The sequence below is a fragment of the Dendronephthya gigantea genome, unplaced genomic scaffold, assembly GCF_004324835.1.
Source record: "Dendronephthya gigantea isolate DGI-Jeju-01 unplaced genomic scaffold, DenGig_1.0 000119F, whole genome shotgun sequence".
NCBI lineage: Eukaryota > Metazoa > Cnidaria > Anthozoa > Malacalcyonacea > Nephtheidae > Dendronephthya > Dendronephthya gigantea.
In genome coordinates this window covers 390,857-407,751 of record NW_021163129.1, presented here as the reverse complement: position 1 = coordinate 407,751, position 16,895 = coordinate 390,857, and the positions used below count along the sequence as shown (strand labels likewise).

The window sequence follows — 16,895 nt, the reverse complement described above, 5'->3', positions numbered from 1 at the left end:
CCTCATTCAGTAACTGTTTATAATGCTTTATCTTCAGATGGAACACAAAGCTTTAATAAGCCTAGTTGTCATATGGTCGTACACTTGTCAAAATTGTGTTGTAAACGTCTTAGACAGCTGATCCTGTCTATACGACTTTTACGACATGTTTACAACCATATGAAAACCAGGCAATATACTTGACACTTTCATTTGCAGTAAGAAACCTGTGACGTGCAATAACGCACTAAACACACATACACACGTAACAAAGAATATTTTACCTTTACATACAATTCCTACGCATCCGTCAAACTTCATTGTCCTGAACGTCAGATTCATAACCTCATTGTCTTCGTCCATCTTGGATGCAATTAGGACTGTATAATACTACATGTTTCAACATTTAATCGCTTTCATGCAATCATCTTCAATAAGTCGCGTCTACGTGTGTAAGTAGCAATTGAAAAAAAACTTGCGATTGTGTGTTAGTAGCGCTTTATCTCTAATAAATTGCGGTCGCGTGTTATAAGTAGCGAATACTAGCGATTGATAGATAATAAGTTGCAACCGCGTGTTATAAGTCGCAAAGGACATATAATAAGTTGGGATCGCATGTTATTAGTCGCGATCGCGCATTATAACTTGCGACTGCGTGTTACAAGTTGCGATTGACACATAATAAGTTGCAATCGCGTGTTATAAGTCGCAATGGAAATATAATAGGTCGCGACTGCGCGTTTTAAGTCGCGATCACATGTTACAAGTCACGATGGGACATGATAAAATGCGATCGCGTGTTATAAGCAGCGATTTACAAATTAAAGTTGCAATTGCGCATTATAGCTCACTATTGCGCGTCATAAAGTTCGATCGCACGTTATAACTGGCGATCTCGCTTTTCTACTGCAACTGCGTGTTGTAAGTTGCGATTGCGCATTATAACTGGCGATGATGTAAAAAAAAATGTTGTGTATTGATGGCCCTTATGAGCCACGGTAAAGATACTGTATATTGATTTGCTAACAAGTTGCTAAGTGACATTTGGGATAATAGTTAAATTAATATGGTTATGTTGCTGTTATTTCTGTAACATATAGAGTTATAGACTGTATTCTATGACTAAATTACACAAAAGTATGTCAACATCGGCAATTATTGCATGCTTGAACTGGCATGCTCTAGAAATCTTTGAATTTCTGTCCGGTGTACAAAAAAAAATTTCCAGACTGGTACAACATATCATGACACGATTTAAAGTTGCAGATGCAGCATTTGGAGACAAGAAATTCCAGCACCAGAACCTTAATCGTATGGATGAAGCTATCTGAAATGTATTCATGGCTTATGGACTTGCTATGGTTTGAGAGTTTAGAGATATTGACATGTTTCCTTCACAAGAGATTCTTAACGAGTATGAGTAGTAAAATCGAAACCACCACATTTTCTCAAGGCAATTCACAACATCTCTAGCATTTTCACTGCAACCAGTAAAGATCAAGCTTGAGTTATTTGATGCACATATGTCAAATGACTTGTTACATATTTCTCCGGAACTGTCATCTTTGTTTAAGTAAGACACTATTTGTTGTCTTTTACAAGTAGGGGTAATGCAGTACTTCACAATGTCATTTAGTCCATTTCCAAAATGAAAGGCTTTATTGGGAATGAAAAAAGTTTATTCTAACTGTATATTTATTTTACCGCCAGGATTTTTCAAAAAAGGTTTTATTTTATTCTTAGCTTAACGTTTCAAACCATTTAACTTTCTGTCTTTAGACTATTTACAATCACCTAAGAATAAAATAAAACCTTCTTTGAACAATCCTAGAGGGTAAAATAAATACACATTTTAGAATGAGAAAAAAATTTAGAAAAACGAATTATGTTTTTTCACAAACAAGGTAAAGATTAATATTCTTGTATGTTTGCATGGTGACATGAATAAATAAATTAGCTTGTAGATACACCGCGTAAGTATTTAATACTGCAAAGCTTTTGGTCCGCTAAGTGACGTTTCGGTGCATTAAGTGACGTTTAAATGTATATTCAGGCATTTGCACTAATGAAGGCCCGGATTAATGGACCGAAATATTTGTAGTGTTAAATACTTACGTGGTGTACCTACAAGCTCATTTACTTAAGGTAAATATTAATAGAAAATACAGTCTGTAGATTACCATCCCAATGTGAGGATTAAAAACACAAAGAGAATGAGTTTGGCAATATAGATTATTTCGTTCTGCATAGTCCATCTATATAGTTTGTCTAGTGTTTATAAAATGAATGATGTCTACACCGATGATCCGTCTCTAGTATACTAGATAATTTAAAGTTCATACATTAATAAATTCCGCTTGAGCTCAACAGATACCTCCATCAAACCTCAACAGGATAAAATGAACATTGCTTAGAAAATAACCGAGCATAAAATATGACAATACAGGCAAGTTCTAACTTAAATTTTGAGACATGTGAGGTGCATTTTCATGAAGTATTAACACAATATCTGTTCCATTAACAATTATTTCCCAATTTCCATATTAACTAGTTAATATTTTATTAAAATGAACATGTCCGAGATTGCTGCATACAACCAATTTTGATTGTAATAGCTACATATTTTACAGCTTATAGTTTGTAATCAAAGACATTTTTTAAGGGGCACCTGAACTAAATGGCTGGGAAAGCAAGGGTGTTCAAAATATTTCAAATTCCAGTGTTCATAACCACAGTTAATAGAATATACATGGTTTGGAGACTACATAAAAGTACAACAGAACTCATTATCTATATCGGGGAACATTTATGCAAAAAGTTGTTCATTATTCGTCACGTGTCTATTGTATTTTGAACAAATAAACCAATAGTTAGGTCTGAATTAACATGTTGTTCAAGTCATGGTTGAGGAGCTAAGCCAAGCCATTGCTATTAGTTAGTTGGGCTAAAATAGACATGTGACTGATAAGGAACCATTTTTTGCATAAACCTGGACAATAACATAGATAATGAGTTGTATTGTACTTCCATCTAGTCTCCAAACCATGTGTATTCTAATAACTGTCATAACTAAGCTGTTTTCAAGTTTAATGATTTATAGCATAAAACGTGGTTTCCCATATGGTCATATGGTTGTAAACGTGTTGTAAACATGTCGTAACGATCATGGAGATTGACTTGCACTCTATCCCTACAAACTATTTCAAATTCCAGTGTTTATAACTAAGCCGAATTGACTAAAGGCCGTTTTTTAAGTTTAATGATTTGTAGCATATAGCCTGGTTTCTATTTGGTCATATGGTTGTAAATGTGTTGTAAACATGTTGCAACAGTCATGGAGATAGACTTGCAGTCTATCCCTACAACAGTCACGACAGGTTTACAACACTTGTTTTCTTGGCTAGAAGTTATAATTTTGGAACAATGCTGAAATGATGTTTCACTGCCCTATATCGATTTGCATAACTAGTCCAGCAGATATGTCGAAAAATCATGCACTTTGTGAAGAAAGCACCAAATTTGGCACATTTATAGTTCTTGATGAGACAAAAAAACTGGCAACTCCAAAAATCTTAATTTTAGCCGTTAAGGGCCATTTTTCATTACAACTTCAGCACGGAGAAAATTGGCATTTTAATCCACCCGACCAAGTCGGGTTACAAAGCTCGTCGGGAACACGTCGGCACCTTTCGCCTGCATTCGCGCGTTCTTCTGGAATCTTTGCATTGTTTTAAGCATCGTTATGCCTAGTAGAAATTTTCACATCCATTTTAGGATTTTTTGTGCAATTTTTAACACCAAATAGAGTAAACGATGGCGAATCAAGTTCCAGTGGGTGAACAAGCGGCTGTTGAGCAAATATATGTTGAAAATCACGAACCGACAGTGACAGAATTAACAACCGAACAACTTGGGTGGCCAGATTGCAAGCTGAGATTTTATACGATGAATGGTCAATTGTATTTTGAAGTAGACGACGTCTTGCAAGAATTTGGCATCAGAAATCATGTGGAGAAGAATGGTTTCAAGCCATATATTGACAAACTTTTGGCAGAGCAAGGTAAATGGCCAAGTTTGTTTATTTTATAAATTGACTTGTTTTTAAAGAAACGTAATTTAGTGTTGGAACAATCTCCAAATTATATATATAGTAAATCTATAGATTTGTGATATTAATTCTTGATAATTTTTGCAGGTTTTGATAAACCTTTCTTATTTAAAAACAACAAAGGCAAGGAGCGGGTTTACATCATGCATTCAGCAGCAATTACTCTATTGCTGATGTTCCGAGTAAAAACTGGTGATAGTGAAGAAAGAATAAAAACACTTCGTAGGTTTCTACTTTCATCGATTGTGCCTCTGAGTTTGAGAATTCAGCAGAACATGCCTTTGATTAATGAATTACATCTTATATCGACACCTGTTGAAAATAACGAAGTACCTTGTGTTCCACTACAAGCAACACCTCAACCTAAAACAGACAAAAGGACTCCTAAGTGTGCTCCGCTTTCAACAACGAAATTGATTCAAGCAAGAGACTTGCGCAATCAGTGTAACCCAGAAGGGAAACCCAAAAGCAGGACAAGAGCATTAGATGAGAGAGTAAAGCAACAGAAAGACGCTTTGCTTAACATTGCCAAGGAGATACATCATGGTTCAAAGGATGACCTAATTACAGGGTTGGCTGAAATGGTAAGTCGGATTAAAACTGATCAAAATTTTTCAGAAGATGAGTGGGATGGTTCTCTGTCAGTGCAAGATGTTATTGAGATAACTAAGAAAGCATATAGTTCAAATAACAAAAAATCATTGTACGAAATATTGACAAAAGACCATTTTGCACAGAACAGCCATGTATCTGCTATGGATATTATAAAGATGCAAGATCACTGTAGCACAACTGAACTTTTTCGAAGTCTTCGAAGAAAACTGAAAGGGGTGTTTGATTCTGAGAGAGAAACTAACAAACTGAAAGCACAGTTTAACAAGGAATTTCAAGAAATACTAGAGCCAGTCCAAACCAAAACAGGATATCGTATCAATCCAGAGAGGCTGATCCAGTGTCTAGGATTTGTATACCCTTGGCTTACTGATGTTAATGATGAGTGGTGGAGATTATATGGTGATGCAAGAACCTATGGTGGAAGAAAATCAGTGCTCATTTGCCTAAGCAACATTAACAATGAATCATTGGTCAATGGAGTTAATTTTCAAAGCCCTTTAGACTGCTGGCCTATTCATATTTTCTATGGAAGTGACAGTAGGGTTAATTTAGAACTTAACATTGGGCAATGTTCAAGCAAACCTGGTTACCTTAATGACTGGATTGAAACCATGCAGGACAGCGGTCAAACATTTTATGTAGCTTCAGATTCAATGTTAGCTGATGCTGTTCTTGGTGGAAAGCTTGATCCCAAGAGGGATTCAGATTTTAACCTTTACAACCACGAAACTATTGCTACCAAGTCAGAAGTTGGGGCAACCACAGGAATGAGATCAAAAGTTGGTAGAAAGATTGACAGAGAGCATACAGAATCCCTGATTCCAGCCGTTCCAACAGATCACTTCATTCCTTGTGCGAATCACATGTTTGCTAGAATTACCGAACACCTTGTCAAACAACGTGTTCTGACCTGTATGGAACTAGAACAGTTAAACAAGAAAGACGATCCAACAAAGAAAGAGGCTACATTGGGACATTTTCTCGCAAATATCAATGCTCGTGGTGTCAGAAATGGAAATTTTTCATTGTATTTTGAAAACAACAAGCTTCAACCAATTACCCTAAATGTCAACTGTGCAGAACTTATCTCTGCTCCTCCAACTGCATTCTCAAGTCCATACCCCCACATTCTGGACAATGTTGCCTCACATGATTCTTTCCCTACACAACTTCCGGTGGCTCTTCAGAAAGCTCTCGGCCTGGAATCGAGAACAATATCGGAGTATGATTTGGAAAAGGAAATTTGGCGTGTGAACTGGGAACTTCATCTGCTTTGCCGGAAAGACCCTGTACCAAGCACAGACTGTCTTGATTCACCCAGATTTGGCCTAACCCCTGAGGAAATAGAGAAGTACATAGCACTTGCTGATCTCTTTCATGGCTTATTACTGCATCGCTATGGTTCATCTGGCCTCTATCCATATGTCATGAAGAGGGTAGATATTGTGCCCATTCTCCTTAAGAAACTACCATTCCATTCCTTGTTTAGGTGCAGTACAGAAGGTGGTGAGCATGCTCATTATCTTCACCAATGTATATTTTATGGGCAATCCTCGCAAGGTGGCGGGTGGATAAAGGAAGATCCAATCACTGTCATTTTCAAATGGTATTATTGTCAAAATCGACAGCGTATTGCAGAAACATCACTGGAGAACCAACAAAAGTTTCAAGAATTTGTACGAACTGTCTTTGTGAGCAAAGGATTGGAACCCCCAGTGGCATTACCCCTCACAGAAAACCCAACACTCCCACAAGTAAGCAATGATCAGCCAAGCCACGAACTGATCGAACTGCCAGAACAAACCAGTAGTGATCAGCTCACCCCAACAACACCACAAGCAAGCTGTGATGATCATCCAGTCCCAACCGACTTAGAGAAACAAACACCACAAGCAACTAATAATCAATTAGAATCCAATAATCAACCAATTAGTCCTCGCTTACCAGGTATATACTGATTCCATTGACCATGGTATTCTCCTAAGCCAGACTCTAGCTAGTTCTGGCTCATACTAATACTTGCTCATAATATTTTTTTATTTATTTACAGGTGGCGGTAGAATAAGACGAGGCAGAACTCTTTTCTATCGTGATGAAGAAAGTGAAATGTTGCAAAAGGCAATGATAGTGAATTTGACTCCTAGGAAAGAATATGTCAAAGTTGCAGCATGTAATCAAGAGAAGCCAGCGGTGATTTCCATGGAAGATATCGAAGAACCACCTCCTCAGCCTTTGGATGGTAAAACCTTTGTGATATCTGGCAACATTGCAGAACCCAAGGAGAAAAAGAAAATCAACACAAAAGAAGTAACAAGCCTTATAGTTAGGGCTGGAGGCACTGTTTACACTGGGGACATTGACAATGCTGTGGATGCAGATTTTATTCTGATTACATCTCAGAAAGAAGTTGACAAGGTACACACTAAAATTAACAGAACTATCGCAAAAGCATATCGCTACGGGTGGCCAATGATCTCCAAAAGATTTATCATTGATGCTGAACAATCCAAACAATGCCCTAATTTAGAGAACTATAAACTTGACTTGTCCAAGTTGAAACTAACGCCTAAGGATGCTTTAGCCAATGTGGCTGTTGTCTGGGGAAATGCTGTTACCGACACTGGGAAAAAATTTAGTGCTCATCAAGAAATGAAGAAAATCATTCGCCAGAAAACTGTTCTGCCACAGACAAAAGAGTCAACTCCAAAGAGTGTTGTGACAAAGCGGCCATGTACTGGGTATGTAATGTTTTCCCACAAAGAGTTTCCTTTAGTGAAACAACAATTTCCGAGACTATCATTTAAAGATGTCAACTTAATTATTGCCAACAAGTGGCGTTCTTTGAGTAGTGAAGACCAGAAAGTCTACATTGACAGTGGAAAGAAAGTTTAGAGATGAAACTTTGTTTACAGTACATGCATAATTATATATAAATATGTTTCGGGTATTGTTTAGGAGTAAACTCTTACATCCAAAATGCGAAGATTTTTATTAGAAGTGTCAAAGTACATCTATTATTGTTATTGTATTAACTTCAAAAACAATGTTTTTAGTTAACAATATCAAAATACAATTGATATATCAACAAGACTTTTTGGAAAATGCAAAATATTACTTAAATAGTCCCTTGCACAACTCTCTGTAATCAGAACTTAATGGGAATGTTGCCTGAGCATAAGTAAAATTAAACTTAAAAGCAAATGTCTTTTTACAAAGGTATACTGTTGCTGAGGTTACAAACTTAAAAAAATATCCTGGCGCATTAGGTTTTAAGGGTTTTACATCCCACTGAAATCCTAAGACACTATCTAGTAAGTAAAGATCACAATGCTCAAATTTAACATTTAAATTGTTAGCTTCTGAAAGACCAAAGATTGCCATGTCATGAAGGGGATCAAATGTACCAAGGCAGGTTGCATGTGCAGGCTTGGTGGCAGACAATGAAATACCACTAGCAATAGCTTGGCGCATTTGAGCCCCAAGATCATGACACCGTAATTCTTTCAGATACTCAACATTGCCAAGGTTAGCCTGTTTACAAGAAAGTAAACGCATATGTGCCATTGAAATAAGACGGCCACTGGAACACTGAGATATGAATTCACCCTTTGCTGGATAACAAAGAATGTACTTAGAGCCAATTGTGCATTCAAAATTTTGGCAAAATCCAGTTATTTTACGTTGATCTCCACTTAAAATGCAACAAAGTTTCCTTCGCAAAATTCGAGAAATCACAAATGGAGCAGTGCATGATTCAATAAAATATACTGAACCGATGCGCAAAATTATACCAGAAGACTGCTGAATATAAACTGTAAATTCCAGTTCATTTGGTTTGAAATTGGTAGAGTCTTGCGGCAGCTTAGCATGGATACCATTTCTGTTTGGTACCTGGGATGTTTCGATGGCTGGGTCTGTCATAGAGGTGGGTGTTCTTTCCATGTCTGAATGTGTTGCTGAATGTTGTATAAGTGCAGATGATTTTTTGGCTCTTTTGCACTTTGATGCTTCATGTTGAGGTTTTGTAACCAGGAGCTCATTTGATGACAAGGTTGTCTTGAAACCAGATACCCCTTCCACTGTAATTTCATCCCGGATAGGGTCTGCTTGGATAGCTACAACTTTTTCCCCATATTCAAGCCATAACTCATCCCCGGTGTGGAGTTTTGAGACTGTTGGATTCTGAAAACCGTCAAAAGAATTAACAATATTTTACTAAAACAAGTTTATATTCCCTGGGGCATCTGTCAGTTAAACTGCCACACAAATACTTGCAGCTGACATTGTCAGGTGATCTAGAAACTCTCAGCTGCAGTTACCTTTTACAAATATTTGACACTACTGTAACTCATGTAATTAAATGAGCCATCAAACGTGAACACTTTCCTCAGTAGGTTAAAACATGGTAAATATAATATGATTTGAAGTCAATTTTTGTTTACTGTGCGAGTATAAAGTGTGTAGAGTCTACAGTATACTAGAGTGTGTTATAACTTTAATAAGTTTGGAAGAATTGACAGAATAGAGACCTTAAGTTTGACGTAATTTTTGCAAACGTCAAACCGCAAACCTCCAAAAACCACGTGACCAGCGTTTCCCCGCTACGTTTGCCGTATTTCTCTGGCGTTTTCAACATGAAGAGTGTCTTCTACAGGTAAGTGATTTACCTCAACGTTTTAAAACTTTCCTATTTAATAAACACACGTTTATTGACTACATATAGGGCATAAAGATTCTAAACTTTCATTTTGTGAATATTTCGGTTCGTAAAAGCGAGCGTTGACATTGATTTTTTTAAAGTTTTGAGAGGCACATCAATCGCTCAAGCAAAACAACAAACATGGGGTCAATTTCATTCTAAAATTTTCATTGTCATTCGCTCATTTTTCGCACTTTTGCTATTAATTTGCGCTTTAACGAGTGAATGAATTTGTTTATCTAAGTTTACGATCATTCATTGCAATTTTCGAGGTCAATTTTAATATGCAAAATTTCAAAAACACTATAATTTTCTTGGCCAGTTTTCAATTATATATTCTAAACCAATGCTATGTCTGGTTAAGCGATTTATTTGTTGCTGCTGCAGTGTGTTTGAAATATATAATTATGTTGTTTATAAAATTTTAGAGTTTGTCATGGCTCTAACAAAAGCTTTCAAATGGCCTGAAAACAAACATGACATTGCGTTGGCCACTGAAGTGGCTGCATTTGGTCCTGTTAAACCCAAAGATTGGGAAGCTATAGCAGCACGGTTAAGCAAAATGTTTACAACAGAGTCTACTCAAGTGGAGCTGAAAGGGCGGGGATGCCGAGAAAGACTGGAGAGGTTAATTGACAAGTTTAAAGCTGAAGATGCAAAGGCTCTTAAAAGGTTTTCTAAAACTTCTTCAATGCATTTTTGTATTAGAACAAGACGCCAGCTCAGGCGTTAACTCCGGCGTGTGTGCCCCGCCAGTGGATGGGCGAGCATGACTGAGCTATATAATAATTTTTATTAAAAAAATATTATATAGCTCAGTGGCCAGAATCCTTTTTCCCAGATAATTGGCCAGTGATGACGTCACGAAAATTTAAAGCACGCGAAATGAGGCCGAATAGAGGCTAGTTTAACAATCGAATGCTTGATCCTCATTTTTATTTTTTTATTTTGTTTAAATATTCGAGGGATTGAGAAAGTTTTGTGCAATTTTTTTTGTGAAAGGTGAGTTACTTGAAATGCAAGAGAAGATTCTTATATTTGTCAAAAATTTGAGTTAAACTAGCGTATACGACCAAGGTGTATTTTATGGTCGCTCACCCCACGTGTTAGAGGTGTACGTATTAAGAATTAAGAAACAAAACGTATTCATAAGTGGTTTTTCTTAGATAGAGATGATTGTTAGATTGGAAGTTTCATTATAAGACATGGTGACTGTGTTGACAAGATGTACTAAGCTTAAAGTTCTGTATGAGTATGTCTGGCTAAAAATTTCATCTTTGGGTATGAAAAGGCAGTGTCCAGTGAACTTGTTTAATATATAGGATATGTCAGACTTTAATTGGGAGAGGAATTTTAAATTGTGAAAGTTATAAACATGTATAGGCCCTGCTCATGCAGCTAGGAGATAATTAAGGCACATAGTTGTGATTGAAAACTTAAGTGTAAAAGAAAATAGGAAGTATAGAACAAATAATGAAAGTGAACAATCATATACTGTTCAATTAACTTTTATTTAAAAATGTATTTTTTTAGAAAGCAAGTATTTACAATGATGAAAATTATTCAGAAAAAACTACAATTTCAAACTTGAACAGCCTGTATATAAGCATATAAAAGACTAGAATGTCAATTAATAACTTAGTTAATGTCCAAAGTTTCAAGGTCATCTTTTGGCATTTCAGAATCTTCATACTGGATAGCACTTTCTATGATGTTTCGGTTTGGGTCTATCTCCAGTGTGTATTTTGATGTCAGCAGAAGAACCTTATCTTTTTCATCCAGCTGAGGTTTTGGCTCTGTCCATTTCAACAAGCTCAAGATAACCTAAGGAGAGAGTAAAGAAATTGTTAATTTAATCTACATATAAAGAAGGTAATCTTGGTTAAACCTTAAAGAAGAATAGTTGAGTGGCTTGACATGATTTAAAATATTTCACTGTGACATTAATATACTTACAGATTGAGTTGCTGTGTACCAGTATTATCTGAAAGCATCACCAGGCACTGGTTTGTTACAGTAGCTAGTCTTGATAAGAAAGATCCCTTGCAGGATGCACAATCCGTTGTGACCGAGTTGACAGCTGTTTGGACAATGGTTGACTTACAGAGGAAGCACTTGCGTGCGTACTGAAAGTTCTTTATTGCCAATACGGCCGTTGTGATTTCAATCTTTGTAGCGAAAGTTTCCAGATTAGCAACGACTTCTATTTTCTCTCCAGGCTGAACCTTGATGGTTGTCTCAAAACTGGTGGTCAGATTCATTTTGCCATTGAAGGTAGTTGTTACCAAGTTTTCAAGAAGGATAACATCGTCGGTGTTAAATGAAACTTTTTGTGCTCGTTATCTCCACAGGACCAAGTTCATCTGGCCGGTCTCATCAGCTAAGACGACTTCGCGTTTGGTTTTCGTATCAGGAAACGCACCGACCTCGTATGGTTCTTCAATCTTCATGACCTTTGCTTTAACGTTGATGAATCTGGGACGCGTTAGGTTGTCTGACTCAAGAAGTTGTTGGATTTTCATGGTGGAGCAGCCGACGATGGGGACGTCTTTGGACGCGTTAGCCATCAGCAGTTCTTTGTCAAGGAGTATCTCTACGGCGTTGGGGTTGTTATCGTAAGACTGTTTGATTTTGAACGAGCTCAGTTCGTAGCTTTTCTGTGCTTCGAACTTGCCGAAGAATTTATCATCGAAACACACTGAGCGCAACGTCTCCTTGGTACTGTCATCGCAGAAGTTCATAGAGAACATCGAGCCATTTTTCGTTCGACGCAAGTTACTTTTGTTAACCACCGCGCACGTCAGGCTTTTCGAGACTTTTCTGGGAGATTTGGAAACTGGTGATGCCTTTAGTTCGTCAATCGTGGTGGACTTTCGTTTGGTAGGCGTCGACGTCATGTTGCTCTTCTTTCTAGGATTTCTTGGATTTCTTCTATTTTCGTCTCCGTCGCAGATGAATATTCAAAATCGAATGAAAATTAGAGTGTTTGCGACCCATATTTATAGAGAAGCTCAGCCAATCAGTGTGAAGATGATGTCAGGGAAAAGTTTAAAAATAATTGTGGAAATATTTTGAGTTCAACGTTAAAAATAGAAACAATTTATGGGGTAAAACCTAAATATAGACTTCAAAGGACGATGATGTAATTGAAATGCACATCTTTGTATTCAGTTTTTTTAACCAGAAAACAAAAGATTTGATTACTTCTTTTTTCACAGGATTCTATGGATCATACTGATAACATAGGAGCAAACATTAGAGAAAATATATATGCTTTTTAACCATCGTTTACATTATTTATTGTTCATGTCTATAAACGTAACAGGCGTGGTTTTGGCGTGTTATTCAAAGATGGGATGACGTAATATTTTAGTAAATTTCAGATTTGTCAGTCAACTTAAAGAGGGCCAGGTGCGGTGATTTCTGTGCATCACTTTTGGTTATAATATTGAGGGACTCCATCATTTATTAATCGTGAAAATTTTGCATGTTTTGAATTTCTTTGAACATAAATTTAATGTTATTGTATTTTGCCTATAACGCTGATGTCATCAAAAATTTTTTGTGACAATTTATATTTAGAACTGAACATTATTAATAGTGGCAGTTCATGGCTAAATATATGAGCTGACGTGTCTGTTACTCCAAAAAACGATGATGTAATTCATCAAGATCCATATCTCTATTTTAGTCTTTCTAATTAGAAAACAAAAGATTTGATGACTAGGAGTAATTTTAAAACTCCCTCCCCACTGAAAATAATAGCTCATAGAGAACCGAAATGTTGTTGGACATTGAGAGAACGGATTGTATTTCTAGAAAGTGTATGAACTTTAAAATGTAAACGAACCCTATGTTCACATACGGACTTGACATTCATTTTAAGAATTTGAGAAATATCTTGTTTAGAGTCGTTATGTCCCGTGATACAATCAAGACAAAATTTTTCAATAGGAAAATGTATTGCAACGTTTTCTGAAATACCTTAAACTTTTGATATATTCAAAATCCGCAACCATGGTATAGGCACTTCAATACAACATGAGCTGTTATTTCTGCTTTCAATTTTGACAGTTTAAACTATACATATTATACGCACAATTTAATATGTAGTTGATTGGCATGTTGTGTCTAACAGCTAAATGGATCAGTGTTTCACAGATGATACATTAGGTTACGCCCTTCAAAAGTTACTTTTAACCGAACAAAAAGCACGTTCCCTTCAAAGAATGAAGCAACAACCCTGAATATCTCCAAACATCCCACTCTCACTTTATCTTTCAATCCCTTTTCAATTTCTAAGAGTTTCAAGACCAAAACAACTTTAAATTGCCAAATTGTTCCTCTTTAATTTAAATACAAATCAATAACTCTTATCATAGATTTTATGCATGAAAGAAAATCAATTTTAAAACGAAAAACACCCACTGACACTTAATGTTGTCCTTTCAATTTTTGACAGTTTAGTGGGGAGGGAGCTTTAAAATTATTCCTAGTCATCAAATCTTTTGTTTTCTAATTAGACTAAAATAGAGATATGGATCTTGATGAATTACCTCATCGTTTTCTGGAGTAACAGACACGTCAGCTTATATATTTAGCCATGAACTGCCACTATTAATAATATTCTGTTTTAAATATAAATTGTCACAAAAAACTTTTTGATGACATCAGCGTTAATAGGCAGAGTACAATGAATAAGACATTAAATTTATGTTCAAAGAAATTCAAAGCAAGCAAAATTTTGGCAATTAATAAATGATGGAGACCCTCAATATTATAACCAAAAATGATGCACAGAGATCACTGTACCCGGCGCTCTTTAAGTTGACTGACAAATCTGAAATTTACCAAAATATTACATCATCCCATGTTTGAATAACACGCCAAAAGTTTTGGCCCAAAACCACGCCTGTTACGTTTATTGACAAACAAATAATGTAAACGATGGTTTAAAAACAGATATATTTTCTCTAATGTTGCTCCTATGTGCTCTGTATCATCTATAGAATCCTGTGAAAAAGGAGTTATCAAATTCTTAAAATGAATGTCAAGTCCGTATGTGAACATAGGGTTCGTTTACATTTTAAAGTTCATACACTTTCTAGAAATACAATCCGTTCTCTCAATGTCCAACAACATTTCGGTTCTCTATGAGCTATTATTTTCAGTGGGGAGGGAGTTTTAAAATTACTCCTAGTCATCAAATCTTTTGTTTTCTAATTAGAAAGACTAAAATAGAGATATGGATCTTGATGAATTACATCATCGTTTTCTGGAGTAACAGACACGTCAGCTCATATATTTAGCCATGAACTGCCACTTTAATGTTCAGTTCTAAATATAAATTGTCAAAAAATTTTTGATGACATCAGCGTTATAGGCAGAATACAATGACATTAAATTTATGTTCAAAGAAATTCAAAACATGCAAAATTTTCACGATTAATAAACGATGGAGTCCCTCAATATTATAACCAAAAGTGATGCACAGAAATCACCGCACCTGGCCCTCTTTAAGTTGACTGACAAATCTGAAATTTACTAAAATATTACGTCATCCCATCTTTGAATAACACGCCAAAACCACGCCTGTTACGTTTATAGACATGAACAATAATAATGTAAACAATGGTTAAAAGCAGATATATTTTCTCTAATGTTTGCTCCTATGTTATCAGTATGATCCATAGAATCCTGTGAAAAAAGGAGTAATCAAATCTTTTGTTTTCTGGTTAAAAAAACTAAATACAAAGATGTGCATTTCAATTACATCATCGTCCTTTGAAGTCTATATTTAGGTTTTACCCCATAAATTGTTTCTATTTTAACGTTGAACTCAAAATATTTCCACAATTATTTTTAAACTTTTCCATGACATCATCTTCACACTGATTGGCTGAGCTTCTCTATAAATATGGGTCGCAAACACTCTAATTTTCATTCGATTTTGAATATTCATCTGCGACGGAGACGAAATAGAAGAAATCCAAGAACGAGAAATCCTAGAAAGAAGAGCAACATGATGTCGACGCCTACCAAACGAAAGTCCACCACGATTGACGAACTAAAGCATCGCCAGTTTCCAAATCTCCCAGAAAAGTCTCGAAAAGCCTGACGTGCGCGGTGGTTACAAAAGTAACTTGCGTGAACGAAAAATGGCTCGATGTTCTCTATGAACTTCTGCGATGACAGTACCAAGGAGACGTTGCGCGCAGTGTGTTTCGATGATAAATTCTTCGCAAGTTCGAAGCACAGAAAAGCTACGAACTGAGCTCGTTCAAAATCAAACAGTCTTACGATAACAACCCCAACGCCGTAGAGATACTCCTTGACAAAGAACTGCTGATGGCTAACGCGTCCAAAGACGTCCCCATCGTCGGCTGCTCCACCATGAAAATCCAACAACTTCTTGAGTCAGACAACCTAGCGCGTCCCAGATTCATCAACGTTAAAGCAAAGGTCATGAAGATTGAAGAACCATACGAGGTCGGTGCGTTTCCTGATACGAAAACCAAACGCGAAGTCGTCTTAGCTGATGAGACCGGCCAGATGAACTTGGTCCTGTGGAGATAACGAGCACAAAAAGTTTCATTTAACACCGACGATGTTATCCTTCTTGAAAACTTGGTAACAACTACCTTCAATGGCAAAATGAATCTGACCACCAGTTTTGAGACAACCATCAAGGTTCAGCCTGGAGAGAAAATAGAAGTCATTGCTAATCTGGAAACTTTCGCTACAAAGATTGAAATCACAACGGCCGTATTGGCAATAAAGAACTTTCAGTACGCACGCAAGTGCTTCCTCTGTAAGTCAACCATTGTCCAAACAGCTGTCAACTCGGTCACAACGGATTGTGCATCCTGCAAGGGATCTTTCTTATCAAGACTAGCTACTGTAACAAACCAGTGCCTGGTGATGCTTTCAGATAATAACTGGTACACAGCAACTCAATCTGTAAGTATATTAATGTCACAGTGAAATATTTTAAATCATGTCAAGCACCTCAACTATTCTTCTTTAAGGTTTAACCAAGATTACCTTCTTTATTTTGTCAACACAGGTCACCATGGCTTATAATGAAACTTCCAATCTAACAATCATCTCTATCTAAGAAAAACCACTTATGAATACGTTTTGTTTCTTAATTCTTAATACGTACACCTCTAACACGTGGGGTGAGCGACCATAAAATACACCTTGGTCGTATACGCTAGTTTAACTCAAATTTTTGACAAATATAAGAATCTTCTCTTGCATTTCAAGTAACTCACCTTTCACAAAAAAAATTGCACAAAACTTTCTCAATCCCTCGAATATTTAAACAAAATAAAAAAATAAAAATGCGGATCGAGCATTCGATTGTTAAACTAGCCTCTATTCGGCCTCATTTCGCATGCTTTAAATTTCCGTGACGTCATCACTGGCCAATTATCTGGGAACAAGAATTCTGGCCAGTGAGCTATATAATAATTTCTTTTCAGGAACATT

The 16,895-nt window shown here is 36.4% G+C and overlaps 1 protein-coding gene across 1 annotated transcript; it reads right to left on the bottom strand.

The window, feature by feature from the left end:
* Positions 1–7,813: 7,813 nt before the first annotated feature.
* On the bottom strand, positions 7,814–8,644 carry LOC114535496. The gene has a single exon (XM_028556796.1). The coding sequence runs from the start codon at positions 8,642–8,644 to the stop codon at positions 7,814–7,816; it is 831 nt and encodes a 276-aa protein (XP_028412597.1).
* Positions 8,645–16,895: the final 8,251 nt, after the last annotated feature.